The sequence below is a fragment of the Dipodomys spectabilis genome, unplaced genomic scaffold (assembly GCF_019054845.1).
Source record: "Dipodomys spectabilis isolate Male_0828 unplaced genomic scaffold, ASM1905484v1 ptg000095l, whole genome shotgun sequence".
Taxonomy (NCBI): Eukaryota; Metazoa; Chordata; class Mammalia; order Rodentia; family Heteromyidae; genus Dipodomys; species Dipodomys spectabilis.
Genome location: NW_024870772.1, coordinates 26,011,439 through 26,038,899, shown reverse-complemented (window position 1 = coordinate 26,038,899; position 27,461 = coordinate 26,011,439). Strand labels below are relative to the sequence as shown.

Below are 27,461 nucleotides of genomic sequence, written 5' to 3'. Positions count from 1 at the left end.
AATACATAACCTTAACTTTGGTTGTTTTTGATTTGTGTCAATTGAGTTGATTTATTTAGTGTATTTTCTTTCCTGCTTAACCCAAGTTATACCAGGTTTTGAAATGTTTGGTTTAATAGTCTTGTCATCAATTCAAAGAACTACTTAAAATAGAAATTATGGTACATCTAATTACAAAACTTCTCGAATCGTCTCATTTGGAGCTGAAGAATTTGTTTACATTAGGGTTTAAACTGCTCTGCAGAATACATACAATTCAGGAAGATCATGAAACTTGTAAAAGGAAGTGGAGAGTGGAAAACGATCTATCACTAATGATGTGTTAAGGGCAGTGGTGACGAGTCGGTTAACAATGCTAAACGAGATAGTTGGCGAAGCTGTATATTTAGGGGCCCTCCTCACTGAAGGCTCCCCAATACTCAGCTTGACAGGTATTTCCCTAAACTAGTCTACGTGAAGCTTCAACTTAATATTTGAGTCTGATCAGACAAAGACCTGTGTAAATGTATCTCTTGGTACAAAATAATTGGATCTTTACTCGGATCCAATTAAAAACCTTTTGATTTTTTCCCTCCACCGCGAGCAGTATTACCTGGTGGAGAAGTCTCAAGGACTCCAGAGTAGGAGGCGGCCCGCTTGGCCCGCCTTCATCCGCGCTTGCGCGGGCCATGCCTAGGCCCCGCCCCCCAGCGGCTTGCTCGCCGGGCTCTCAGTCGCGCACGCGTGGTTGGTGAGTGGGCCGTGCGGGGGGGACTGTGGGTCGCGCGCTAAGGGTTTTGTAGTCGTTTATAGGGTTGCTTTATTTTTTGTTTCTGAGCCTCTTCCCCGGGTGTAGTGGTTGGGAGCCCGTTTGGAAGCGGCATCCTGGGTTGGCGGTTTGCTGGGTGTGTGGCGTGTGGTGGGGCGGTGCACCCGGGCGGTGCGCCGGGCCGCGCGCGCGAGGCCGGGGAGAGAGGGCGACCGGAGACCAGCAGTTTACCTGCCGCTCCCAGCCTGGGGCCGCGGCCGGGCCTCCCCGCGACCCCACCCATTCAGTGTAATGGCCTGGTGAGGTCTGCTTCCTGCTTTTCGCTGTGGAGCAGGTGGCAGCCTGGCCATGCACAGGACCTCGTGCTGGCGCTGGTGAGTTTCAGGGTCCTGCCTGGTCACAGGGGGGCCCTGCCTGGGGTGGGACCCCGGCAGGCAAGAAAGAGGCCGCTTGCAGGATTAGAAAGGCCATGCTGAAGGAACTTGTGACGTCGAGGGGATGTACATACCACAGCTGTCCACTTTATACTTTTGGTTTGCTTTTCTTGTAAATTTTACATGTTGTTCTTTTAACAGTAACAGGACAGGATAAGTCTAATTTCAGAAAATGAGTGGAAGGGACTTGGATGCCAAGGAAGCTACCTCCGCAAAATTCACACCTGAATGTTCAGCAGTATTATTAATTAATTAATTAATTAGCCAGGCCTGGGGCTTGAACTCAGGGCCTGGACACTGTTCCTGAGACTCTCTGTGCTTAAGGCTAGCACTCTACCACTTGAGCCACAGTGTCACTCCAGCTTTTTTTTTTTTTTTTTTGTAATAACCAAAATGTTTATTAACAGAAAAGATAAGCTGTGCCATAGCCATGCAATAGAATACAACTCAGCAACAAGGAGCAATTCATATGCACACACAATACACATAAATCTCTAAGCTTTGTGTTCTATAATTCCAGTACTCAAGTGGCTGAGGCAAGTTCAAGGCTGGCCTGGGCTACATAATGAGACTTGACTCAACCTCCCCCTCCTCTAAATAATAATAATTCCATTGAGTGAAATAAGCTAGGTATGAAAGTATACATACATATGGTAGGATTTCATATACATGAAGTTCAACCACAGGGAAATTAAGCAGTGGGTGATAAAATCAGAAATTCATTACCCAGAGCCTGGGGACAAGGACTCTCCTGCACTATCAGTTATCACTCAGTCCAGGAACCTGACAAGTCAGCCCAGGGGGGCGTCTCTCCTTCCATCTGGGAAGAGGCCAGGTTAGTGCTCCAGCTTGCATCAAGGCCTCTGGAAACAGATCTGATCCACAGGACCCAGGTACCAGCGCCGGCGCAGTCAGCGGTTCCTGGCAATCTGAGAGCTCACTTCTGGCTTTTTCTGTTGATGTGGTACTAAGGAATTGAACCCAGGGCTTCATGCATGCTAGGCAAAGCACTGTACCACTAGGCCACTTTCCCAGCCCAGGGCAGTATTATTATTATTATTATTTAGTACTTTTATTAGCTTATATTAATTATATGGGAAGTTTGTTACATCTATATACAAGTTTACACTGTATTACAATCAGTTACACCCCTCTATCACTCATGCCTTCCACCCAGCAAAAATTCAGCCCCAACAGGTTTCCTTGCGCCATTTTTTTTTTTTTCTGGGTCATGGAGGCTGAACCCAGGGCCTGGGTGCTGTCCCTCAGCTCTTAAGCTCAAGGCTAGCGCCCTACCACACTTGAGCCACAGCGCCACTTCCGGCATTTTTCTGCTTATATAGTGCTGAGGACTCGAACCCAGAGCCTCATGCATGCAAGGCAAGCACTCTACTACTGAGCGAACTTCCCAGCCCATCTTTGCTCCATTCTTTTTTTTTTTTTTTTTTTTCTAACACAGATGTTATTTTACCACAGTAACAGATAAAAAAGTAAAACAGGCTGGGCGCCCATGGCTCATGCCTGTAATCCTAGCTACTCAGGAGACTGAGATCTGAGGATTGCGGTTCAAAGCCAGCCCGAGCAGGAAACACGTGAGACTCTTATCTCCAATAAACCACTAGAAAACCAGAAGTGGCGCTGTGGTTCAAGTGGTAGAGTGCTCGCCTTGAGCTGAAGAGCTGAGGGACAGCACCCAGGCCCAGAGTTCAAGCCCCATGACTGACAAAAAAAAAAAAAGTAAAACAGTAGTCATTTTAGCATGTGACTACAACAGTATACATTATACTCGTATACACAAATATACAGTATCAATTCTATGCAACAGTAGTAAGTATAACTACCAAAAACTGTAATAAACATCACACTTATTTGTGAAACTACATAAAATTTTTATTTGAAACAATTCTCATCACATCTTATTTTTTAAAAATTTCTTTATTGAGATTAAGTGATTATATAAGTTTTACAATTATTGTGGGATAGTTGATACTTAGCTAAAGTCACAAACACATTTTAACCTTCACAAGGTGAATTGTCATTATGAAGGTCTATAAAGCTTGTTAATGCTACAGACTTTGACAATACAACAATTTCTTCCAAATTGGATGATACATACATTTCTTTCCTTTCGCTGTTCCCTTTTTCTCTCTCATTCCCACCCTCCCATCAATGCCCTTGAGTTGCTTAGTTCACTTTAATCAATTCCAGTGCAGCTGATGGACCCCTCTGCTGTATTTTTTCACCTGTTTCCCTCTGATTCTGCTCTGATTCTGCTCCCTCCTCCTAGCTTCCCTCATATGTGCACATGTATATACCATGTGTGAGGTCAACAACATAGAGTATTCTAAAAACAATATGACAGATTAAGAAGTCCGTTGTTTCTTGAGTCCTGTTTACTTTGTCTTAACATCTGTGTATCAGGGAGACCATGTACCATTTGTCTTTCTGATCTTAGCTTACCTTGCTCAACATGATTTCTAGTTCCATCCATTTCCCTGCGAATGCCATTCCATTATTTTGTTCTTTCTAATAGCTGTGTTATATTTCACTGTATATAGATACCACAATTTATGGAGCCATTCATCTGTAGTGGGCCATATGGGTTGTTTCCATATCTTGGCTATTGTGAACAGTGCATCAATGAATATGGAGGTGCATGTGTCCTTGTATCTTGGTTCCTGTTGCTCAGGGTAGATGCCTAGGAATGGTATGGCTGGATTGTATAGAAGGTCTATGTTTAATTTTCTGAGGACCTTCCAGACTGCTTTCCAGAGTGGTTGTATTAGTGTACATTCCTACCAGCAGTGCAGTAGGGTTCCTCTTTCTTTGCATTGCAACCAGCATTTGTCATTTGAATTTAGGATATAGGCCATTCTGAGGTAAGGAGTTGTTTTTATTTGCATTCCCTTTAAGGCCAAGGATGATGAACATTTCCTCATGGGTTTCTTTGCCATTTGTACCTCTTCTGGGTGTGATATTGGCTTCATAGAATGAATTTGGGATTGCTCCCTCTGCTATTTCATGGAAGAGCTTGAGGAGTATGGGTATTAGTTCCTCTTTAAAAGTCTTGTAGAATTTCATGGTGAATTCTGTCCAGACCTGGGATTTTCCTTATTGGAAGACTTTTAATTGCTTTCTTTATCTCAGTGTAAGTTATTGTCTTATTTAGTTGATTTATTGCTTCTTGGTTCAGTTTGGGCAATTTGTATTTCTCTAGAAATTTGTCCATTTCTGCTAGGTTTTCCTTCTTTAGTGAGTATAGATTCTGGAAATAGTTCTTTATGATCATTTGATGTCTTGGGTGTTTGTTGTCATTTTTCCTGTGGCATCCCTGTTCTTATTGATTTGGGTCTCCTCTCTTCTTTTTTTGGTTAATCTTGCAAGGGTCTCTCAATTTCATTGATTTTTTTTCAAAAAACCAGATTTTTGTTTCATTAATTTTATAGTTTTTAATCTCTATCTTGTTAATTTCTGCCCTTTGTTATGTCACTCCATCTAGTAACTTTAGGTTCAATTTTTTTCTTGCTTTTCTAACAGTTTTAGTTGCATCATGAGATTATGTACTTGAGCTGCTTCTATTTTCTTGATGTATACACTCAGAGCAATGAACTTGCTCTTAAGACTGCTTTTGCTGTGTCCCAGAGGTTCTGTTGTGATGTATTTTCATTTTCCTTGAATTGTAGGAACTTACTATTTTCTTCTTTAATTTGTTCATTGACCCAGGTGTTATTCAGTAATGTGCTGCTCACCCTCCATGTATTTGAGTAATTTCTGCAGAATGCTTTGTGTTGAAAACTAGTTTGATTTTACTATGGTCAGATAGAACATAAGGGATCATGTCAGTCCTCTTGTATTTGTTTAGATTCTTTGTGTGAACTATGATATGCTCTATTTTGGAGAAAGTCCCATGGGTTGCAGAGAAGCACATGTATTGGGTTTTTGTTGGGTGGAAAACTAGGGGATATGGTATCATTTAGTTCAGAGGCTTCTTTGCTTAGCCTCTGGTTGGTTGACCTGTCCTTTGGTGAGAGTGGGGTATTAAAGTCCCCTGCTACTATTGTATTTGGGTCTATCTCCAAAGCAGTATTATTTATAATAGGCAAGAAAAGAGGTAAAATCAAACAAGACAAAACATGGCCTGTATAGCAGAATGTTATTTGTTAGTTAAAAAGAATGAAGAAAGTGCTAATTTTTCTAATATAGTTAAACTTAAAAACATTTTACTTAGAAAAAGTATATTGTAAAAGGATTATCCATAGAAGAACCCATATTGCACAATTATTTATATAAAATGTGGATTACAGGCAGTTCACACCTGTAATCCTAGATACTCAGGAGGCTGAGATCTGGAAGATCAGGATTCAAAGCTAACCCCAGCAGTAATGCCTCTGAAACTCCTATCTTTAATTAGCCAGCAAAAGGCTAGGCTGGAAGCATCACTCAAAGATAAATTGCCAGCCAAGCAGGCCTTGAATTCAGGACAAGAGGCCCTGAATTCAAACTCGGGTACCAGCAAAAAAGGAAAAAATAATGAAAATGCAAGATATATTCCTTTTTTCTGGAAATTGGGTTAAGGGTAGAATAATTTCTTGGAGGAATCTGGACCATTTTTCTCCATTCACAGAGGGTACCTTTTTCCTTCCTCTGAGATGAATCTTAGGTTATGCTCTTTCAGTTGGGTCACACTGTTTTGATTTAAATTTTATTTGTTATTTATTTTATTTAGTGTGTATATGTGTGTGAGCACACACATGCACACACACACAGATATATGCAGTGCAGTGCTAGAGTTATACCTCAAAACTCAAGGATGACGTTCTTCCTTAGCCTTTTCTGCTCAAGGCTAGCACTTTACCACTTGAGCCACAGCTGCACTACCAGCTTTTTGGGGGTTAATTGGAGATAAGACTCTTACAGACTTTTCTGCTCAGACTGGTTTTGAATCATCATCCTCTGATCTCAGCCTCCTGAATAGCTACAATTACAGAGGTGAGCCACCAGCGCCTGGCTATATTGACCCAAATTTTTTGGAGAAGGTATAGACTTGTGTGCATTTATCCAGTTTTGCTTTAAGTAGGTTTGATGTGTGGAAACTGATAAATTGTACTCAAATAGAGGCTAACTAGAGCCCTGTAGGCATCTACTAATGACTGGGTCTGCCCTCTTGCGTAAGCTGTTTTATCTCTAAACCTTATTCTTCCAGTCCTCTCTCTCAGGCAAAGTTACAGTAGCATCTGCTCTTTTCTCTTTGCAAGCTCTTTACTGTGATCCATGGTACTCCTAATAGAGGGCACACAACATCATGATTATTTAAAATTTTTTTTTTTTTTTTGGTCGGTCGTGGGGCTTGAACTCTGGGCCTGGGCGCTGTCCCTCAGCTCTTCAGCTCAAGGCGAGCGCTCTACCACTTGAGCTACAGCGCCACTTAACATCATGATTATTTCATGTGTCTGTGAACATAGCAGACTTGGTTATTCTTTGTCATGGAAGGCTGTCCTGTGAATTTTACAAAGTTCATCAACATCCCTACTGTCTACCTTCTTTCTGGTTGCGAGTAGCACCCTCACTAACTGTGCCAACCAAAATCACCCCACTGCCGTGTATTTCCCTAAGGAGTAAAATGACTCCTGGTTCTCCCATGAGTACAACTGTATGAGCCACATAATGTTCATGGTTAGGTAAATAAAATAGAATATATAAATAATATAGAAGCACTTTCGAACTCCTTTTGGATTTGACTATCTCTCAAAATTTCACCAGTCCGACTTCAATTATTGGGGAACACCTGTAATCCTAGTACTTGGGAGGCTAAAGCAAGAGTCAGGAATTCTGGGCCAGCCTGGGCTACATAGAAAGATTTGTATTAAAAAAATAAAAAAAGGCCAGGCACCAGTGGCTCACTCCTATAATCCTAGCTGCTCAAGAGACTGAGATCTGAGGATTGTGGTTCAAAGCCAGCCCAGACAGGAAAGTCCATGAAACTCTTATCTCCAGTTAACTACCAGAAAACCAGAAGTGGTGCTGTGGCTCAAGTGGTAAAGTGCTCACCTTGAGCTGAAGAGTACAGGGACAGCACCCAGGCCCAGAGTTCAAGCCCCACAACCAAAAAAAAAAAAAGGCCAGGCACTAGTGGCTCAAGCTAAAATCCTAGCTACTCAGGAGGCTGAAATCTGAGAATTGTGGTTTGAGGCCAGCTGGGGTTGAGAAGGTCATGATACTCTTATTTCTGATTAACCAGCAAAAGACCCAGAAGTGGAGCTGTGGTGAAAGTGGTGGTGCACCAGTTTTAAGTAAAAAAGCTAAGGGACAGCGCCCAGGTACTGAGTTCAAGCCCCAGTTCCAGTATGCACACACACATACTCATACACAGGAGATAAAGAGTGATAAAATAGTGATGTGAATTTAAAGTTTAAAAAGGCATAGCCAGTCAGGCTATTCAGGCTATTACAGGCTCATGTCTGTAAGCCTAGCTACTCAGATGGCTGAGATATAAGGGTCATGGAAAGGCTGTGAGACTCATCTCCAATTAACCACCACTTGAGCCACAGAAGTAGCACTGTGACTCAAGTGAGAGAGCACCAACCTTGAGGAAAAAAGCTCAGGCATAGCACCTAGGCACTGAGTTCAAGCCTAGCACCAGGACACACACACATACAAAGTACCAGAGATATGCAGAGGGCCCTTCTCAAGAAGCCACTGGAAGCTGGGCTCTCACTGGTGGCTCACGCCTGTAATCCTAGCTACTCAGGAGGCTGAGATCTGAGGATCACAGTGCAAAATCAGCCCGGGTAGGAAAGTCTGTGAGACTCATCTCCAATAAACCACCAGAAAACCGGAAGTGGCGCTGTAGCTCAAGTGGTATAGTGCTAGCCTTAAGCTGAAGAGCTGAGGGACTGTGCCCAGGCCCAGAGTTCAAGCCCCATGACCGACCAAAAAAAAAAAAAGAAGCCACCTGAGGCGAGGGAACTGAACACTAGCCAGGGTAAAGGAGCATTACAGACCTCATTCAGTGCTAGGTCCATCAGCGAGACTAGAGAACTTCACAATTGATGGGATATTGGTGCATGCCCCATAGTAGTGGTGAGTGATTAGTGAGATGCTAATTACTACTCTCTTCCTGCCTGTCTTAAAAGACAAAATCTGGGGCTGGGAAGGTGGCTCAGTGGTAGAGCGCTTGCCTTGCTTGCCTGAGTCCCTGGGTTCGATTCCTCAGCACCACATAAGCAAAAAGAAAAAAGCCAGAAGTGGCTCTGTGGCTCAAGTGGTAGAGCGCTAGCCTTGAGCTGAAGAGCTGAGGGACAGCGCCCAGGCCCAGAGTTCAGGCCCCAAGACCAGACCCAAAAAAAATAAAAAAATAAAAGACAAAATTTAAATGAATCAAATTGTTCAACTCTGTGCCACTATAAATCTCAAGCATATTTATAGGAATACAAAAATATGCCCTCCAACAAGTTAAAATTCAGTCTGAGAATTACTTTTTTGTGCATGTGCTGGTCCTGGGGCTTGAACTCAAGACCTGGGCACTGTCCCTGTACTTCTTTTTTTTTTTTTGGTCCGGTCATGGGGCCTGAACTCTGGGCCTGAGCGCTGTCCCTCAGCTCTTCAACTCAAGGCTAGTGCCCTACCACTTGAGCCACAGTACCACTTTTGGCTTTTTTCTTTTTGCTTATGTGGTGCTGAGGAATCGAACCCAGGACGTCAGGCATGCAAGGCAAGCGCTCTACCACTGAGCCAACTTCCTAGCCCATCCCTGTACTTTTTGCTCAAGGCTGGTGCTCTACCACTTGAGCCATAGCTCCACTGCTGGCTTTTTGGTGGTTAATTAGAGATTAGAGTTTCACAGACTTCCCTGCCAGAGCTGGCGTCAAGCTGTGATCCTGAGATCTCAGCCTCCTGAGAGCTAGATTACAGGGGTGAGCCTAGCTTAGATACCCTTTTTCAGATTCAAGTTCTATACTTTGTTTGAAATAGTAATAGGGACCTTTATGGGAACAAGAGATGGTAGATCATCTTGCTCTTAATCCATAACCTGTCATTCACCTTGAGTTTCTGTCCTGTCTTGTGGACCAGTTATAAGAAGTTTTGTTCTTTTATCCCTATATCTTATCACAGGATAAAAGCTCACCAGATGAGAGTGATACCATCAATGTCTCTAAAGACTAAGTGTCTGAATATCTTATATGGGAAAATGTGCTTAAACAATCTGAGAGATTTCTCAAAAATACTGCCTTGAGCCAGGTGCCAGTGGCTCATGCCTATCATTCTAGCTATTTGAGAGGCTGAGGTCTGAGGACAGTTGTTCAAAGCTAGCCTCGGAGATGAATCTAGGAGACTCATCTCCAATTAACCAGCAAAAAGCCAGAAGTGGAGGAGTGGGTCGAGTGGTAGGGTGCCAGCCCTAAACAATAAAGCTAAGAGAGTGCTCAGGCCCTGAACTCTCTCTCTCTCTCTCTCTCATGACAAAAATCACTAGATCTCAGACCACTCCAACCATCTTATGAAATTTTTGAGCTTTTTTCTGGAGTTAGCTTGCATCTCCTTCACTCAGTCTGTTTCTCTTCCTTGACCCCTGCTTCTTCCCAGTTAATATTTTGGCCTGAGAATTTGTACTCAACATATCAGCCAAGGCCCAGACTCAGGGCCTTGCACTTGCCATGCAAGTACTCTTCCCCAATCCCAATCCCAATCTATCAGTTTTTATTGCTGTCAGTTAGTAGGACCAAGGTTCCATCAAGTCTAGTTTCAGTTTGCTCAGTTTTTACCACAGGCAGATATTGAATTTAGTCACTGCATTCTGTAGCATCTGTGCAGATGATCCTATGACTTTTTGTTTGTGTTTGAAGCAAAAACTTTTTGTACTGCTTCTGGGGCTTGAACACAGGGCCTGGGCTCTGTCCCTGAGCTTGTTTTGCTCAAGGCTGCCCCTCTATCACTTGCACCACAGCTCCACTTCCAGCTTTTTTTGGTGCTTAATTGGAGATAGAGTCTCAAAGACTTTTCTGTCCAGGCTGGCTTTGAACCATGATCCTCAGATCTCAGTCTCCTGAGTAGCTAGGATTATAGGTGTAAACCACCAGTGCCTTGCTTCTATTGAATTGGAAATTAAAGAGTAAAAAGGATATCAAAATTTCCAATAAAAATTGGAAGTTAAAAAAATGAGTGCTGGGAAGGTGACTTAGTGGTAGAGTGCTTGCCTTGCATGAATGAGGCCCTGAGTTTGATTCCTCAGTACCACCTAAGCAGAAAAAGCTGGAAGTGGTGCTGTGGCTCAAGTGGTAGAAAGCTAACCTTGAGCTGAAGAGCTGAGGGACAGCACCCAGGTCTAGAGTTCAGGCCCCATGACCGATAAAAAAAAATAATAATAATAAATAATAAAATAAAATGAAGCCGGGGAGCAGGTGGCTCATACCCGTAATCCTAGCTATTCAGGAGGCTGACATCTGATGATCATGGTTTGAAGCCAACCAGGCAGAAAAGGGTCTGTGAAACTTTTATCTCCAATTAACTACTCAAAAAACAGAAGTGGTACTGTGGCTCAAAGTGGTAAAGCACTAGTCTTAAGCAAAAGAGCTCAGGGACAGTGCCTGGGTCATGAGTTTAAGCCCCATGACTGACAAAAAAATGAATAAATGAAATAATACCAAAAGACCAAAAATTGAGTGGTCTTTTTCCCCTAATATTTCCAAGCTCCTTTTGTATCTCTTTGAAGGTAACAAAATATTTCTTCTAATATTTTTTTTCTAAACATTTCTTCTGTTTCCTACATTAAATCTTTTCACTAGAGCCCGTCTCTCTCTCTCTCTTAAAAACAGGGTATTTCCTGATGGAGCACTCAAGTTTGTACATGATTGGTTTTGTGTTCACCATTAGTTAATCTCTAGTGATTTTTGAAAGCTCTAGCCCAAAGACCACGTGGATACCAAGTCACATACAGCAAAGTTTATTGTCAGCAAGCTGACAAGGCTGTGCCTTTCAGACTGGGCACATCGCTTGTCTTTGTGCAGAGGGGTATCTTTATACTAGGGGCAGGGAATACTCACTCTGCAGTTGCAGCTGGAGCCAAAGATAGCATGTAGCCAAGGTGAGGTTGCAACAGTTGAGGGTAGGTCTGGGCCAAAGGCATTCTGCTGCTGTAGATGGAGGCTATTGGCACGGGGGTGGGAGTTAAATAATTGTGGCCAGGCCTGGTCTGGCCACCTAATTTCAGGAAAAGGGCTGAGGACCTAAGATGAAGGTTGTTAAGTCAAAATGGAGTATGACATACTAACAGTTTTGAGGGAGAGGTCAAATATAAGGTCAAACAAGGAGTACCAGTGGCTTGATTTCTTTCCATACATCTTTCCCCTGGATTTGATTTACTACCTGAAACTTCACCAACTTTTTATTTTCAGAATCCAAAAATCACATAACTAAGGAATATTTTCTTCTCCTCTTCTTCTTCTTCTTCTTCTTCTTCTTCTTCTTCTTCTTCTTCTTCTTCTTCTTCTTCTTCCTCCTCCTCCTCCTCCTCCTCCCCCTCCTCCTCCTCCCCCTCCCCCTCCTCCTTCTCCCCCTCCCCCTCCTCCCCCTCCTCCTCCTCCCCCTCCCCCTCCTTCCCCTCCTCCCCCTCCTCTTCTTCTTCCTCTTCTTCCTCTTCTTCTTCTTTTTTTTGTCATGCACTTGAACTCAAGGCCTGGGTGCTGTCCTTAAGCTCTTTTGTTCAAGGCTAGTACCTTACCACTTTGAGCCACAGCTCCACTTCTGGCTTTCTGGTGGCTAATTGAAGATAATGAGTCTTACTGACTTTCTTTCCTGAGCTGGTTTAGAACTGTGATCCTTAGATCTTAGCCTCCTGAATAGGTAGGATTACAGGCTTGTGTCACCAGTGCCTGGCTGGCAATTTCTTTAAGTCCACATAAGATCTCTTTTCTTATTCTAGGAGGTAGTTTGTATCTTTCCTACTTCAGAATTCTTTCCTTCTTCCTCTTCCTTCTCATATATAATCAAATCAATTAAAAATATCCAAGTCATCCTTGGGTATTTCCTCAATTCTGTGCTTTGTAGCTATCACCTTCCCTTCTGAAAACTCTCCTGAGTCTCTTCTTTACCTCTGGTCTAGCAACTTTTACCTCTCCGATAACTAGGAAGCTCAAGCCATTACTTGCTGTTCCTCCATTTTCATGCTTTGAGTTTTTCCCCTTTCCCCCCCCACACCTTGAATCTCATTATCTTCTTACCACCCCTTTCCACCCCCTTTTTTTTCATATGGGATACATCTTTGAGTCACTTTTTCATAAAAATTTTAGCAGATAAATTTTCTAAAAGCTTGAAAGGCTTGAAGATGTCTTTATTTAAGCATCATTTAAATACTGATAGTTTAAAATTTAGGTTCAAAATAATTTTCTCTGAATGTTGAAGACGCTACCGCATTGCTTACTAATGCCAGTGTTGCTGATGGAAAGTTGCCAGTCAGTGTAAGTGCAGCTTCACCTGTCACCATTTTTTTTCTTCTCTAGAGGCTGTTCATGCCTTCTCTTTATTCTTTAGCTTGAACTCAGGCCTGAGTGCTGTCCTTAAGCCACAGCATCACTTTCAGCTTTTTTGAGTAGTTTATTGGAGATAAGTCTCACAGAAACTTTCCTGAGTGGGCTGGCTTCAAACCTCAATCCTCAGATTTCAGCCTCCTGATTAGCAAGGATTATAGACATGAGTGTTGACTTTTGAAAATCTTTTTTCCTCTCCCATTTCTTTGACTAGCATTCATCCTCTTCACTCTTCAGGTTACCTACTTCTAAAGGGTATTTCAATTTCTCCATCATCTGTACCACAGAAGGCTTCTTCCATACTTTCCAAACATCATGATTTGTTCAATAGCAATTTCACACCTTGATTACTCTTGTGCTCTTCAGCTTTGTCTAATTTATTACTCAGATCATTTTTTTTTCATTATCTTTATTTATTGGCAGTACTGGAGTTTGAACTCAGGGCCAGCACTCTGTCACTTAAGCCATAATTCTAGTCCTTTTTGCTTTCAGGTGCTTGTCCAGGCTTGTACCACACAGTCCTTCCAGCAGGAGGAATCTTCCAATGACCTTTATTGATTCTTTGTTCATTTATATGCATTTCATTTATATGCGTGTTTTTTTTTTTTTTTTTGGTCGATTGTGGAGCTTGAACTCTGGGCTTGGGCACTGTCCCTCAGCTCTTCAGCTCAAGGTGAGTGCCCTACCGCTTGAGCCACAGTGCCACTTCCAGTTTTCGGAGTGGTTTATTGGAGATAAGAGTTTCACGGACTTTCCTGCCCGGGCTGGCTTTGAACCGCGATCCTCAGATTTCAGCCTCCTAAGTAGCTAGGATTATAGGCGTGAGCCACTGGTGCCCAGCTTATATGCATTTTTATTTTATTTTATTTTATTATATATATAAAATTTTTTTGGGGGGGTCTGGTTGTGGGACTTGAACTCTGGGCTTGGGCGCTGTCCCTCAGCTCTTCAGCTCAAGGCTAGCGCTCTACCACTTGAGCCACAGTGCCACTTCCAGTTTTTTTCTTTTTGCTTATGTGGTGCTGAGGAATCGAACCTAGGGCCTCAGGCATGCAAGGTAAGTGCTCTACCACTGAGCCACCTTCCTAGCCCTTATATGCATTTTTTAAAATTTGTTTTTGTTTTTTATATTTGTGCTGGTACTGGGACTTGAACTTAGGACCTAGGTACTAATACTTAGCTTCCTGCTCAATGCAGGCACTCTTCCAAGGGAGCCACAGTTACACTTCCAACTTTTTAAAATTTTCTGTTAAATTGGAGTCTTGGAGAGGGAAGTATGAAAATGTTGAAAGGAGGTGACATTGACCAAAACACATTGTATTCATAAAATGCTTTGTTGAATGGTAACTCCTTTGTGTACCTACTTAAAATATAATAAATATTATTTAAATAATATTTATTATTTAATCTATAATTATATAATTAACCCCTATTATTTAAATAAGTGTCTTATAGATTTGTCTGCCTGGGCCAGCTTTGAACCAGTATCCTCAGATCTCAGTCTCCTGAGTAAGTAGGCATTAAACATAAGCCACTGGCACCCAGTGGATGTAATGTTTTTTGTTTTTTTTTGGGTCTGGTCATGGGGCCTGAAATCTGGGCCTGGGCGCTGTCCCTCAGCTCTTCAGCTCAAGGCTAGCGCTCTACCACTTGAGCCACAGCGCCACTTCCGGCTTTTTTCTTTTTGCTTATGTGGTGCTGAGGAATCGAACCCAGGGCCTCTGGCATGCAAGGCAAGCGCTCTACCACTGAGCCACCTTCCCAGCCCCTGGATGTAATGTTTTTAGAAAGCAAATTTAGAGGCTGTTTTTCTGCTCTTAGATAACTGCTGGTTTAGAAATGTGTTTGGTACCTGTGTAGTAAAAGTAATTTGACTTCAAGTAAAGAGATGTCTGGCCTTTGTCCTGGCTCCTAGGTGGTGATCTCTAAACACAAATTGTCTATATGAACCCAAGTCAGAAAAAGATGTTCTTAATCCTTAACTTCCTGGCCAGTACACCAAATATGTTACCAGAAATTTAGGGCATCTAAATAAGCCTCAGATTCTTACATCAGGAAAAAGAATTCAGACAAGAAACTAACATAGTAAAAGTGGTAGGAAAGTTTATTAGAAAAGAATTATGACAGAATGAACCCTCAGTGAAAGTTGAACAGAGACTCAGGGGAGCTTCTCGTTGGGCAGTGGTCCATGAATATGGTTGCCCATGGATATTTGGATACCAAGTGCCTGGGGAACCTCATAGATTTCTACATCTCCTCTTTTGGCTAGTTCTCGTTTGTCTTCTCTCCATAAAAAATGTAGGAGAAGCTGGGTGCTGGTGGCTCACGCCTGTAATCCTAGCTACTCAGGAGGCTGAGCTATGAGGATTGTAGTTCAAAGCCAGCCAAGGCAGGAAAGTCCCTGAGACTCTTACCTCCAATTAACCACCAGAAAACTGGAATGGCACTGTGGCTCAAGTGATAGAGCACTAGCCTTGAGCTAAAACGCTCAGGGACAGTGCTCAGGTCCAGAGTTCAAGCCCTACGACTGACCACCCCCCCCCCCCAAAAAAAAAAAAAAAAAGATGTAGGAGAATAATTGTTTTCACTAGCTCTCTTTCTAGCAAATGATTGAATATGAGTGTGGTTGTGGGACTCTCTTGTACTTCTAGTTGTTGTTCGGATGCTTGGCATACTTGGCAAACTAAAGGACTGGGCCTTCACTTCCCAGTGTGGCAAACTAGGTAGAACCACAAAAAGAGATGATTGTGCCTGACCATCACTGCCTGCAGAAACACCTTCCTTTTGTCTCTCCATCTGTTTACTCTTTTTGCATACTTCCCTTTTGACTTGATCTTTTATATCTACCACTGACACCCATGAGACATTGTTCTAGTGGCTTGAACACATAATAAGACCCTGTTTAGAGAATTAACTATGAAGTGTCTGCACGGGGCCATGGGGGTACCAGAAAGAAGCAAATTGTTTTTATTTATTTATTTATTTATTTAGGGGGGGTATGGTCATGGGCCCTGAACTGTGGGCCTGGGCGCTGTCCCTCAGCTCTTCAGCTCAAGGCTAGCACTCTACCACTTGAGCCACAGCGCCACTTCCGGCTTTTTTCTTTTTCCTTTTTAATGTGGTGCTGAGGAATTGAACCCAGGGCCTCATGCTTGCAAGGCAAGCGCTCTACCACTGAGCCACCTTCCCAGCCCAAATTGTTTTTTTTTTAGACATTTATGGTGAGTATTTCCTCATGTAATAAATAACACATATGAAAATGACCTTTGTGAAAACTGAACATAAAGGGAAAGCCTGCATCTGTTGAACTGTTCAGTAGAAGCCTCTTACAGGTATTGGATCCCAGAAGTTTTCAATATGTATGTTTTCTGTGCAGAGGTCACTTCCTGTGAGCTCAAATTTTTCCTCGCTATTTGATGGGAAGGGGAAACAAGTCCCCTCAACATATCCATCTACTCCTTGACCTACAGGCTGCAGGTGACCTGTACTTGGTGAGATGAGTGATTCGGAAGATGAGGATACTCCCCAGCTTTCTTCCCACGCCTTAGCAGCTCTCCAGGAGTTTTATGCTGAGCAGAAGCAACACACTGAACCATGTGAGGAAGACAAATACAATATTGGAATAATAGATGAGAACTGGGTAAGTAAATGCAGTCCACATCCATTGGATAGTATTGGAGTGAAGCCTTTTGTGTGCCAAGGCCAGTGCTTGTCTTCAATCTCCCCTGATATTAATCTCTGTCACCTGCCATTCAGGAGCTGAAGGATGTATGGGGAGTGAAGGCGAAACATAGCCCATGGTCACTGAAGTATGTGTGAATGTGGGTCTCTTGGTTTTGATAAGCTGGAATGTGACTAGAAATAGGGCTTGGCAGATAAGGGACTGTCATCATGTCCAACACAAAATCATGCTTTGTTCTTGGACAGCAGTATACCCTATTGGTTTCAAATAGAGTTCAACAATCCTAGTAGAAAGAGAAAAATATATCACTTCATTAGGTAGGGATGGGGGGGCAGGTCACTGCACTTTAACATGTAATGAAAGATTGATGATGAGTTAAGATGCTAATTATTTATAGTGTATATGTATATATGTGTGTGTATGTACATATATTTTTAAAAATTTATTTTCGCGGGCCTGTGGCTTGAACCCAGAGCCTGGCACTGTTGCTAAGCTCCTTTGTGCTCAAGGACAGCACTCTACCACTTGAGCCACTGCACCACTTCTGGATTTTTCTGAGTAGTTTATTGGAGATAAGAGTCTCAGACTTTTCTGCCTGGGCTGGCTTCAAACCACTGTCCTCAGATCTCAGCCTCCTGAGTAGCTAGGATTACAAGTGTGAGCCCCTGGCACCTGGCTTATATATTTTATTTTTAATTTAGTTTTTGTCAGTCACGGGGCTTGAACCCAGGGCCTGGGCACTGTCCCTGAGCTCTTTTTGCTCAAGGCTAGCACTCTGCCACTTTGGGCCACAACTCTACTTCCAGTTTTCTAGTGTTTAATTGGAGGTAAGAGTCTCACCAACTTTTCTGCTTGGGCTAGTTTTGAACTATGATCCTCAGATCTCAGCTTCCTAAGTAGCTAGGGTTATAGGCATGAACCACCAGCACCCAGCTATAATTATATTTTTGTAATAAATATAAAAGTAGGAATTGAAAAAGACAAAAATGAGTTTTGGGAAACTCTAGCTATTGGGGGCTGGGTGCCATGGTTCATGCCTATAATCCTTGCTATCAGGAGGCTGAGATCTGAGGATCACAGTTTGAAGCCAGTCCAGGGAGAAATTCCATGAGACTCTTAACTCCAATTAACCAATAAAAAGCCAGGCGTAAAGGTGGCTCAAGTGGTAGAGTACTAGTCTTGTGTGAAAAAGTTAAGGGACAGTGCTCAGGTCCTGAGTTCAAGCCCTGTTACTGGCACAAAAAGAAAAAGTTTTTTGAGCCAGGCACATGTAGCTTAAGCCTGTAATCCTAGCTGCTCAGGAGGCTGAGATCTGAGAATTGTGGTTCAAAGCCAGTGTGAGCAGAAAAGTCCCCACGAGACACTTTATCTCCAGTTAACCACTCAAAAGCCAAAAGCCGTACTGTGGCTCAAGTGGTCTCTAGCACGCTAGCCTAGAGCATAAAGAAACTCAGGGACAAAGACTAGGCCCTGAGTTTAAGCCACACAACCAACAACAACAAAAAATGCTTTTTGAAGAACACAGTTGAGAAACAGATAGGATTTGAGGTTTGTCTATGATAATTTCTCAGTGGCAGGCCTGTTTGCTCTGTCACTTCCTAAATGGAAGGAAGCTTTTATATACTCATTCTGCTTTTGCTGTCTTTTATATTTTGTGCTCAGTTTGATTCTCAAAAATATACATATTTAGCCAATTTACTCTTTTGAAAACTATGAGCTAATAAGTCTTTTCCTGCTAGTGGCTCATGCCTATAATCCTAGCTACTCAGGAGGCTGAGATCTGAAGTCGTGGTTTGAAGCCACCTGGGCAGGAAAGTCTGTGAGACTCTTATCTCTAATTAACCACCAAAAGCCAGGAAGAAACCCTAGGTTTTTTCTATGGTCTAACTTCCTGATTCTCCCAGCCCTTGGTAGTCCCAATCTCCTTTCCCTCTACATAGAACTGCCTATTCTGGGTATTTCATATAAATGGGATCCTATAGCTTATGGTTTTTTTTTTTTTTTGTCGGTCATGGGGCTTGAACTCTGGGCCTGGGCGCTGTCCCTCAGCTCTTCAGCTCAAGGCGAGCGCTCTACCACTTGAGCTACAGCGCCACTTCCGGTTTTCTGGTGGTTTATTGGAGATAGGAGTCTTACGGTCTCTCCTGCCCAGGCTGGCTTTGAACCGCGATCCTCAGATCTCAGCCTCCTGAGTAGCTAGGATTACAGGCGTGAGCCACCAGCGCCCAGCTTGTTTATTTTTTTGGTCAGTCATGGGGCTTGAACTCTGTTGGGTGCTGTCCCTCAGCTCTTCAGCTCAAGGCAAGTGCTCTACCACTTGAGCCACAGTGCCATTTCCAGTTTTCTAGTGGTGTATTGAAGATAAGAGTTTCACAGCCTTTCCTTCCTGGACTACCTTTAAACCATGATGCTCAGCCTCCTGAGTTGCTAGGATTACAAGTGTGAGCCACTGGTGCCCAACTCTACTTCTGTCTTGTAATAGTGTAGCATATGGATACTTACCATGTTTTGTTTAGTAAAACATCAGTTGGTAGACATTTTGGGTCAGCAGATTCACAGTGGACCAATTTATGTGTGTGTGTGTGTGTGTGTGTGTGTGTGGTAACACATGTATGTGTGTTTACTCATTTGCTGGTAATGGGGCTTGAACTCAGGGCCTTATGTTCTCTCTTGGCTTTTTTGTTCGAGGCTGTGCTCTAAAACTTGAGCCACAACTCCACTTCCTGCTTTTTTGGTGGCAAATTGGAGATTAGAATCTTGTACTTTCTGCCTAACCTGGTTTCTAATCGCCATCTTCAGATCTCAGCCTCCTGAGTAGCTAGATTATAAATGTGAGCCACCATTGCCCAGCAGATTTTCTTTTTTCTCCTTTTCGTTTTGTGGTGCTGCTGGAATAAAAAGCCAAGGATTCCCTCATGCAAGGCAAGCACTCTACCATAGAGCCATTGGGCATAATGGATGCAGCTCCTCAGGCCTTTCTCTTCTGGGGACAAAGAGGCCTGTTACATAATGGCCTTTAGATCACAGAGCAAAACCAGTCTGTCTTTGTTTCACACTAAAGTGATCCTTAATTTGTAAATAAGAATATAGCCACAGAAATGGAGGCACAAAGGGTGAACAAATGCAGCAGTTGCACTCACTAGACACTATGTTTAAAATGAACTATCCAACTTGTGGCCAGGGACAGGAGGGAAAAACTGGGAGAGAGCTAGGAATGGGGTGACACTGTTCAAAAAGAATTGTACTCATTGCCCAAGCCCAGAGTTCAAGCCCCATGACCGACCAAAAAGAATAAAAATAAAAATTGTACTCATTACCTGACAAGAAATTGTAATCCCTCTGTACATCATTTTATAATAACAATACAACAAAATTAGTATTTAAAAAATGTATATATCATTAAGGATCCCTAGACTTTTAAAGAAAAGCATCCATTGTCATGAAAGAGGAGCAGGATGAAAAACAACAGCCCTGAGGAAAAGCAGTCATTGTAAACACATAAATCAAAGGTACCTGTAGGTCAGGAGGTGGAGGCAAAGGGCTGACTACCTCACTGCGTGACTGATGGGTCACCTCCTTTATGTGTACCCTTGTTCACTGGGGCTGATGGTACCACTGATACTCAGTGTGTCTATTCCTTTCTATGTCAGGCTTGCAGTGATACAAGGTTCTGTCAAAGAAAAATGAATTTGCAACATTAAAAAGTTCAATCTATGCATGCTAGGATAGTCAGCATAAATTCAAAGCCCAGCGCTTACATGGATTCTAAGATGGTGTCATCCTGTCCCTTTCTTGCAGCAGTTGAGCCAGTTCTGGTACAGCCAGGAAACAGCCTTGCGGCTTGCACAGGAAGCCATTACTGCTGCTGGGGAAGGTGGCAGGTGAGATTCACATTCCCTTTCTCCTTTCATCTACTCTAAATTAAAGGAAGCCACATCTCTCACAGTGATGTGAAAGCCCAATCATCAGCCAGGTGCTGGTGGCTCACACCTGTAATCCTAGCTACTCAGGAGGCTAAGATCTGAGGACTACCGTTCAAAGCCAGCCCGTGCAGGAAAGTCCATGAGACTCTTATCTCCAATAAACCACTAGAAAACCGGAAGTGGTGCTGTGGCCAAGTGGTAGAGTGCTCACCTTGAGCTGAAGAGTGCAAGGACAGCACCCAAGCCCAGAGTTCAAGCCCCACGACCGACAAAAAAAGAAAAAGAAAGAAAGAAAGCCCAATCATCAGGCTTAATGATTGAACCATACCTCCACGACCAGCTTTTTTGTTGGTTAAAGAGAAAAGTCAGAGTCTCCTGGACTTTTCTGCTCAGGCTAGCTTTTGAACCTCAATCTGCAGATCTCAGTCTCCTGAGTAGCTAGCATTATACGCATGAACCACTGAACCACTAGCACCTGGCAGATCCTGCCTCCTTTAAAAAATTTTTTTTTCCTGGTTGTGGGGCCTGAACTCTGGGCCTAGGTGCTGTCCCTCAGCTCTTCAGCTCAAGGCTAGCACTCTACCACTTGAGCCACAGTGCCACTTCCAGCTTTTTCTGCTGATGTGGTGCTGAGGAATGGAACCCAGGGCCTCATGCATGCAAGGCAAGCACTCTACCACTGAGCCACCTTCCCAGGCCCATCTCCTTTTTTTAAAAAAATTAAATTATTTTTTTTTTCTTGGCACAGGAAGAGATGAACAATAACTGATTACAAGTAACTGAACCCATAGCAAAACCACAGTTAAAGGGGTCTTCTGTGGGTTGTGTTTTTTGGATTTCTTGCCACGAGTCCATGGTATGAGTATTTTCTGCTGTGTGCCCCTAGGTTCTGTATTAGTTTTGTTTAAGACAGGATTTAATGTTGTTAGGGCTATGTAAATTTTCTTTACAGTTGAGACTTTTCCCCTTCATTCTTTGAAAATGAACTGTGCCATACAGGATGATGATGATGATAATAATGATAATCAGAGACCAGGAAAAGAGCCAGTAATGGAGACAGATGTATCAAATGCAGGGTATGGAAGAGGATCCTGGGAAGGAATTACTTCTTAAATAGACCTTTTAACAAATTCTCCTGTTTTTAGCACCCTTCACCTCTGTGTCTTGAGTTTCCTGGGTCTGTGGCATCTTGGGCCTTTGGGAATGCTGTGATATCAGCCAGGAACAGCTCAGCTCTCCTGCTGCCAATGCCAGATTTAGTTTTCTTTGGTTTAATAACCACCCACCTGCTGACTTTTCAGCTTCTTAAGTGTGGTGGCTCTGTCCTCCCGCCCCATTCCCTGTGCTATCTTTTGTTGTTTATGCCTAAACAACAAAGTAAAATGCATTTTTACCTTTTTTTTTTATTTTTAACTTTGTTGACTTCCTTGAAGGAAATGTATGTGTGTTTAATGTATCACCTTTAATTGGAAGCCTTAAGTTGTTATTCTTTTTCATTTTCTTTTTTGATGCTGTTCATTAGATTTTTCTTACCATGTGAAATTCTGTTACTGTAGCAAATAGCTGAGATAAGTCAACTTCAAAGGAGTAAAGGTATTTTCACTTGGATTTGGGGCTTTCAGTCCCTGGTCAGTTGGCCCTGTTGTTATGGGCTTGTGGCATATCATAGCAGGAGTGTGTGGCAGAGGAAGGGTCTGGGGTTCTAATGTCTCTTGAGGGCACTCCTCCAAAGACCTAACTTCCTTCCACTAGGCCCCACCTCATAAAGGATCCACCACCTCCCATAAGTGCTACAGGATAGAGACCAAGCCTTTAAACATAGGCCTTTGGGGACATTCGAGATCCAAACTGGGTATGGTGCCAGCACAGGAAAGGCTGAGGCAGGAGGATAAAGAGCTCTATATGGCATGTTCCAGGCTAGCCTGGATTATATGAATAAGACCTGACTCAAAGGAAAAACAAAGATCTAAATTATAGGAACAGGGTTTCCACAGCCTCTTCTTTCCTTCCTTCCTTCCTTCCTTCCTTCCTTCCTTCCTTCCTTCTTTCCTTCCTTCCTTCCTTCCTTTCTCTCTCTCTCTCCCTTCCTTCCTTGCTTCCTTCCTTTCTTTCTTTCCCAGTCCTGGGGCTTGGATTCAGGGCTTGGGCACTGACCCTGAGCTTCTTTTGCTCAAAGGCTAGCACTCTACCACTTGAGCCTTAGTTCCACTTCTGGCTTTTTCTGTGTATGTGGTACTGAGGAATCGAACCCAGGGCTTCATGTATGCTAGGCAAGCGCTCTACCACTAAGCCACATTCCCAGCCTCACATATTCTTTTCCTCTCATTTGTATTAGGGCCTTGGAAGCCTCTCCTCCCTAGTATGTGTGTTCTCCTGTCATAGGTGCTTTGCCAGCATCATTGCATCTGTGCTCACACCTCAAAGTAGTAGTAGGTTTCTGAAACCTTCAGATCATCACCCATAGGCTTGCTGGGTTTTCACACAGTCCCTCTGGCTACTGCTACTAGATGACCTCCATTCCCTGCGGGTTCTCATTCCTTCTTGTATCATCGTCCATTACCCTGCATCAGTGCAACCTTTAGGAGTTCTCAGGGAGGTCTGTTGAGGCAAGCTCTCAGATCTTGTCTTTCTCCTTTCCCAGAAGATTTCCTTTGTGTGCATATAACCTTGGTTATACTTGTGCTTATTTTTCTCTTCCAACATAGTTCTAAGGTCACTGGGCTTCCTCCAGTCTCCCTCGAGTCCAGTGCAGAGATGCTGTGAGGAAGGGCCATGTCCCACAGCCAGCCAGAACCAGGACATGTGCTTTTCCAAAACCTAGATATATTATGTGACCCAACCAAGCTTATCTTCTCCAAGAGCTGAGCCGCTTCAAAGCGGGGACATATAACACTGTCTGTTAAGAAACACATTTTTCACATTTTAAATACTGAATTTAATTTTAAAATTAAGTGGTGTGTGTGTGTGTTTGTGTGTGTGGTTCCTGGGGCTTGAACTTAGGAACTGGGTGTTGTCTCTGAGCCTTTTCACTCAAGGGTCACACTCTATCCCTTGAGCTATAGTTCCACTTATTTTTCTTTTTTCTGGTTAATTGGAGATAAGAGTCTCAAGACCTGGCTGGGTTCAAACCACGATCCACAGATCTCAACCCCCTGAGTAGCTAGGATTACAAGCATGAGCTACTGGAACCTGGCTTAAGTCCTTTTTTGATGACAATTTAAGAACATACAAAAATATAAAAATGAGAAGGGGAATTGAGAGGTTTCTCCCATTGTTTCTAGATCCTCTAGGCCCTTACAAAGGACCCTGGCTCTTGGGAACCTTCTGAAACAATGTTTTAGACCCCAGGTCTCCAGGAGTCCCACACCCATGAAAATATGTTTAATGCTCCAGGCATGGCAACATACATATATTTGTAATCCCAGCATTGAAAAGGCTGAGCAGGAAGGTTGTAAGTTCTGTAGCCTGGGCTATGTAGTGAACTTTTTCACAGAAAACAAACAAAAAAACCCATAGTTTACTGTTCTCTATTCCTTGAATAGATCTTAGAGCTTGTTTTAGATCAGTACACAAGGGCTGCTTCAGTCTTTGTAGAGTGGTCACAAAACATTCCATTGAAATTGATGTACCATGTGGCTGCAAATGTGGCTTAGTGGTAGAGCGCTTGCCTAGCAAGCATAAAGCCCTGGGTTTGATTCCTCAGTACCACAAAAACAGAAAAGCCGGAAGTTGTGCTGTGGCTCAAGTGGTAGAGCACTAGCCTTGAGCAAAAGAAACTCAGGGACAGTGCCCATGTCCTGAGTTCAAGCCCCAGGACTGGAAAAAAAAAGAAAAGAAAAAAGAAAAAGAAATTGATGTATCACAGTTAACCAATTCACTATTTAGGTATCAGGTAGTTTTCTAAAGAGTTGGCTTTAAAAGCTAACTCTTGGACATCACCCATTCATAATCTGTGGACTGCCTGAAATAAACACAGATTAGTTAGGCTGGGATATAACTCAGTGGTAGATGTGTAACACTCTGGGTTCAGTACCACACACATACACACATGCACAAGACTAATTTCATTTCACAAAAAACGATTCAAACACTCATAGCAGCTTGTCAGTAGCAAGATCAAATCCCACTGTTATCTTTTTGGATAAGTTGAATCATTTAGGAAGTTACTTGGAGTCTTTGAATGTTTGGGAATCATGAATGTTACAAAATGACTTCAAAACAATTAGTTTGGACTAAAAGTATTTGAAGTAAATATTAAAGATTAAACATGAAATAATAGGTGAATTTGGGCTTTGGGTCAAATATATCTTAACTTTTGTCATAATATGTTCCTGATGCTTTTAATGTTTTTTCCCCTGCAAAAGTATATTTATTCTTTCATACCTCAAAGTTATGAGCTATAATTTTTTTAAATAGCAAATTCCTTACAAGTGAGGCCATATAAAATTTCCTCTTAAAAGTTTACTGATTATGCTGGGTGCTGTGGCTCAGGCCTGTAATCTTAACTACTCAGGAAGCTGAGATCTGAGGATCATGGTTCAAAGCCAGCCCTGACAGGAAAAGTCTATGAGACTCTTATCTCCAATAAACCACCAGAAAACCAGAAGTGGAGCTGTGGTTCAAGTGGTAGAGTGCTTACCTTGAGCTGAAGAGCTGAAGAACAGTGCCCAGGCCCAGAGTTCAAGCCCCATGACCAAAAAAACAAAAAAAACAAAACAAAACAAAAAAGCAACTTTACTGATTATGAGCTTGAGTTGTTCCTTTTTTTTTTTTAAGTGCCCATACTGGGACTTGAACTCAGGGCCTGGACAGTGTCCCTGGCTTTTGTGCTCAAGGCTAGTACTCTACCACTTGCGCCACAGCTCCACTTGTGGTATTTTTTTTGGCAGTTGGAGATAAGAGTGTCACAGATTTCAAATCAGGATCCTCAGATGTCAGCCTACTGAGTAGCTAGGATTACAGCACCCAGTGCTGTTCCTTTCTTTAAGGTCTGAGCACAGGCATTTTGGCATATTCACATGAAGTCCTTGTCTAGCATCATTAATTATCTTTCACACTGCATGCATTCTGTATTCTAGAATAGCCTGTGTGAGTGCACCCAGCGTGTACCAGAAACTCAGAGCACTGCACAGACAAGACTTCTCTGTGTATATCTTTGAATACGACAGAAGATTTGCCATGTATGGGGAGGAATTTATCTTCTATGATTATAATCACCCACTGGATTTGCCTGAAAAAATTGCTGCACACAGTTTTGATATTGTTGTGGCGGATCCTCCATATCTTTCTGAAGAATGCCTCAAGAAGACCTCAGAAACCATCCAGTACCTGACACGGGGCAAAGTCCTCCTGTGCACAGGTATGTGCCGCCTTTCCCTTCTCACAAAAGCAAGGGCAGTGAAGGGCAACTTTCCCTTCTCACAAAAGCGAGGGCAGTGAAGGGCAAGTCCTTGGCTTGAAGAGTTGCAAGAGTTCTTAGGAGTCAAGTCTCAATTCCACCATTACTTATTATGTGTCCTTAAGTAATTCAGTTATTCTTCCTCGTGTGTGTGTGTGTGTGTGTGTGTGTGTGTGTGTGTGTGTGTGTGTGTGTGTGTGTGTGTGTCTGTGTGTGTGTGTGTGTGTGTGTGTCTGTGTGTCTGTGTCTGTGTGTGTGTATGTGTGGCTGGGCCTGGGGCTTGAAATCTATCTAGTTGGAGGTCTCATGGACTTTGTAGCCTGGAAACAGGATACTCCTCATGTCTGCCTTGTAAGTAGCTAGGATTACAAATGTAAGCCAATCAGAACTTAGCCTGGAGCTTTTTTTTTTTAAATGTATTTTGTTTTGTTTTTTCTTTCCTGGTACTAGGGATTGAACCCAGCATGTTGTACTTGTACAGTGGCAAGTGCTTTGCCACTGAGCTACATCCTAGTCTTTGTTTTGGTCAGTTGTGGGGCCTGAACTCTGGTCCTGGGCACTGCCCCTCAGCTCTTCATCTCAAGGCTAGAGCTCTACCACTAGAGCCACAGTGCCACTTCTGGCTTTTTTTTTTTTTTCTGCTTATGTGGTGCTGAGGAATTGAACCCAAGGCCTCATGCATGCAAGGCAAGCACTCTTACCACTGAGCCACCTTCCTGCCCTTTTTTTTTTTTTTAAGTGCTCAGACCCCAATTAACAGTATCCACTTAGTCTAAAGGAGTTTGAGCATTGTACTTCATCCACTCCTGAGGCAGGGAGATAGCAGTGGGAGATGACAAGCACTCTACCACTGAGCCATCTTCCCAGCCCCTCTGAACTGGCTGGTGTTCTACCACTTTAGCCACACCTCTCCTTCTAGCTTCTGGATAATTCACTGGAGATGAGAAGCCCTTAGACTTTCCTGCCCAGGCTTCAAACTTATATCCACAGATCTCTGACTCCTGAGTAGCTAGGAGCTACTGGTGCCTGGCATGGGGAATTATTTATTAACTAAAACAGAAATGACAAGGAGGCAAGTTTAAAAAGGGAAAATGGAATATATAGAATGGGCCACTTGCACTGTATGTGTCATGGTATTGTCAGCTAATATTCTCAGACATGTAGCCTAGAGCTGGCTTCCAACTCTGGTTGGTGTCTGGCGTTTTGGGTTCACTTGATCTGGTCTCCTCAGGTGCCACCATGGAAGGACAAGCCGCAGAGCTCCTGGGAGTGAAGATGTGCAAGTTTATTCCAAAACACACCCGGAACTTGGCAAATGAGTTTCGCTGTTATGTGAATTATGATTCGGGACTGAACTGTGAGACCTAAATACAGATAGCAATAGGTTTTCTTATTATTTCTCTTTATTTTCTTTCTATTGAAAAGTTATAACTTCTTCCCTCACCCTACCCCAAACTGGGGCTATCCTTGCCTAATTTTCAAAAATTAAATAGAACTTTTCAGCTGATGCTGGTGGCTCATGCCTGTAATATTAGTTACTTAGGAGGTTGAGACCTGAGTATTGAGGTTCAAAGCCAGCCCAGGCAGAAAACTGTAGGATTCTTAAATCCAGTGAACCAGCAAAAAGCCAGAAGCTGAGATGTGGCTTAAATGCCAGAGTACCAGCCTTGAGTGAAAAAGTTAAAGGCATAGCGCTCGGGTCTTGAGTTCAAGCTCCAGTACTGGCACAACAATAAGTAAATAAATAAATACTT

The 27,461-nt window shown here is 42.9% G+C and overlaps 1 protein-coding gene across 3 annotated transcripts; it reads left to right on the top strand.

Moving 5' to 3' along the window:
* Positions 1-675: 675 nt before the first annotated feature.
* On the top strand, positions 676-27,214 carry Eef1akmt1 (EEF1A lysine methyltransferase 1). 3 transcript variants are annotated; one of them, XM_042685331.1, is made up of 5 exons: positions 676-730; positions 16,175-16,344; positions 20,185-20,267; positions 25,388-25,668; positions 26,939-27,214. In XM_042685331.1, exons 2-5 carry the CDS (start codon positions 16,201-16,203, stop codon positions 27,073-27,075), a joined length of 645 nt encoding a protein of 214 aa, XP_042541265.1. In that variant the 5' UTR covers positions 676-730; positions 16,175-16,200; the 3' UTR covers positions 27,076-27,214. The 3 variants fall into 3 exon arrangements, with proteins under 3 accessions (XP_042541265.1, XP_042541266.1, XP_042541264.1); XM_042685332.1 differs by having other exon boundaries at positions 711-726; XM_042685330.1 differs by lacking the exon at positions 676-730 and adding an exon at positions 1,023-1,122.
* The last annotated feature ends 247 nt before the right edge of the window (positions 27,215-27,461 follow it).

Excerpts from the sequence above, each read along its gene's own strand:
- Eef1akmt1 (XM_042685331.1), top strand. The coding sequence starts at position 16,201 with ATGAGTGATTCGGAAGATGAGGATACTCCCCAGCTTTCTTCCCACGCC. Across the intron at positions 16,345-20,184 it reads GAATAATAGATGAGAACTGG|CAGTTGAGCCAGTTCTGGTA; the intron begins GTAAGTAAATGC and ends CCTTTCTTGCAG. Across the intron at positions 25,669-26,938 it reads CAAAGTCCTCCTGTGCACAG|GTGCCACCATGGAAGGACAA; the intron begins GTATGTGCCGCC and ends TGGTCTCCTCAG.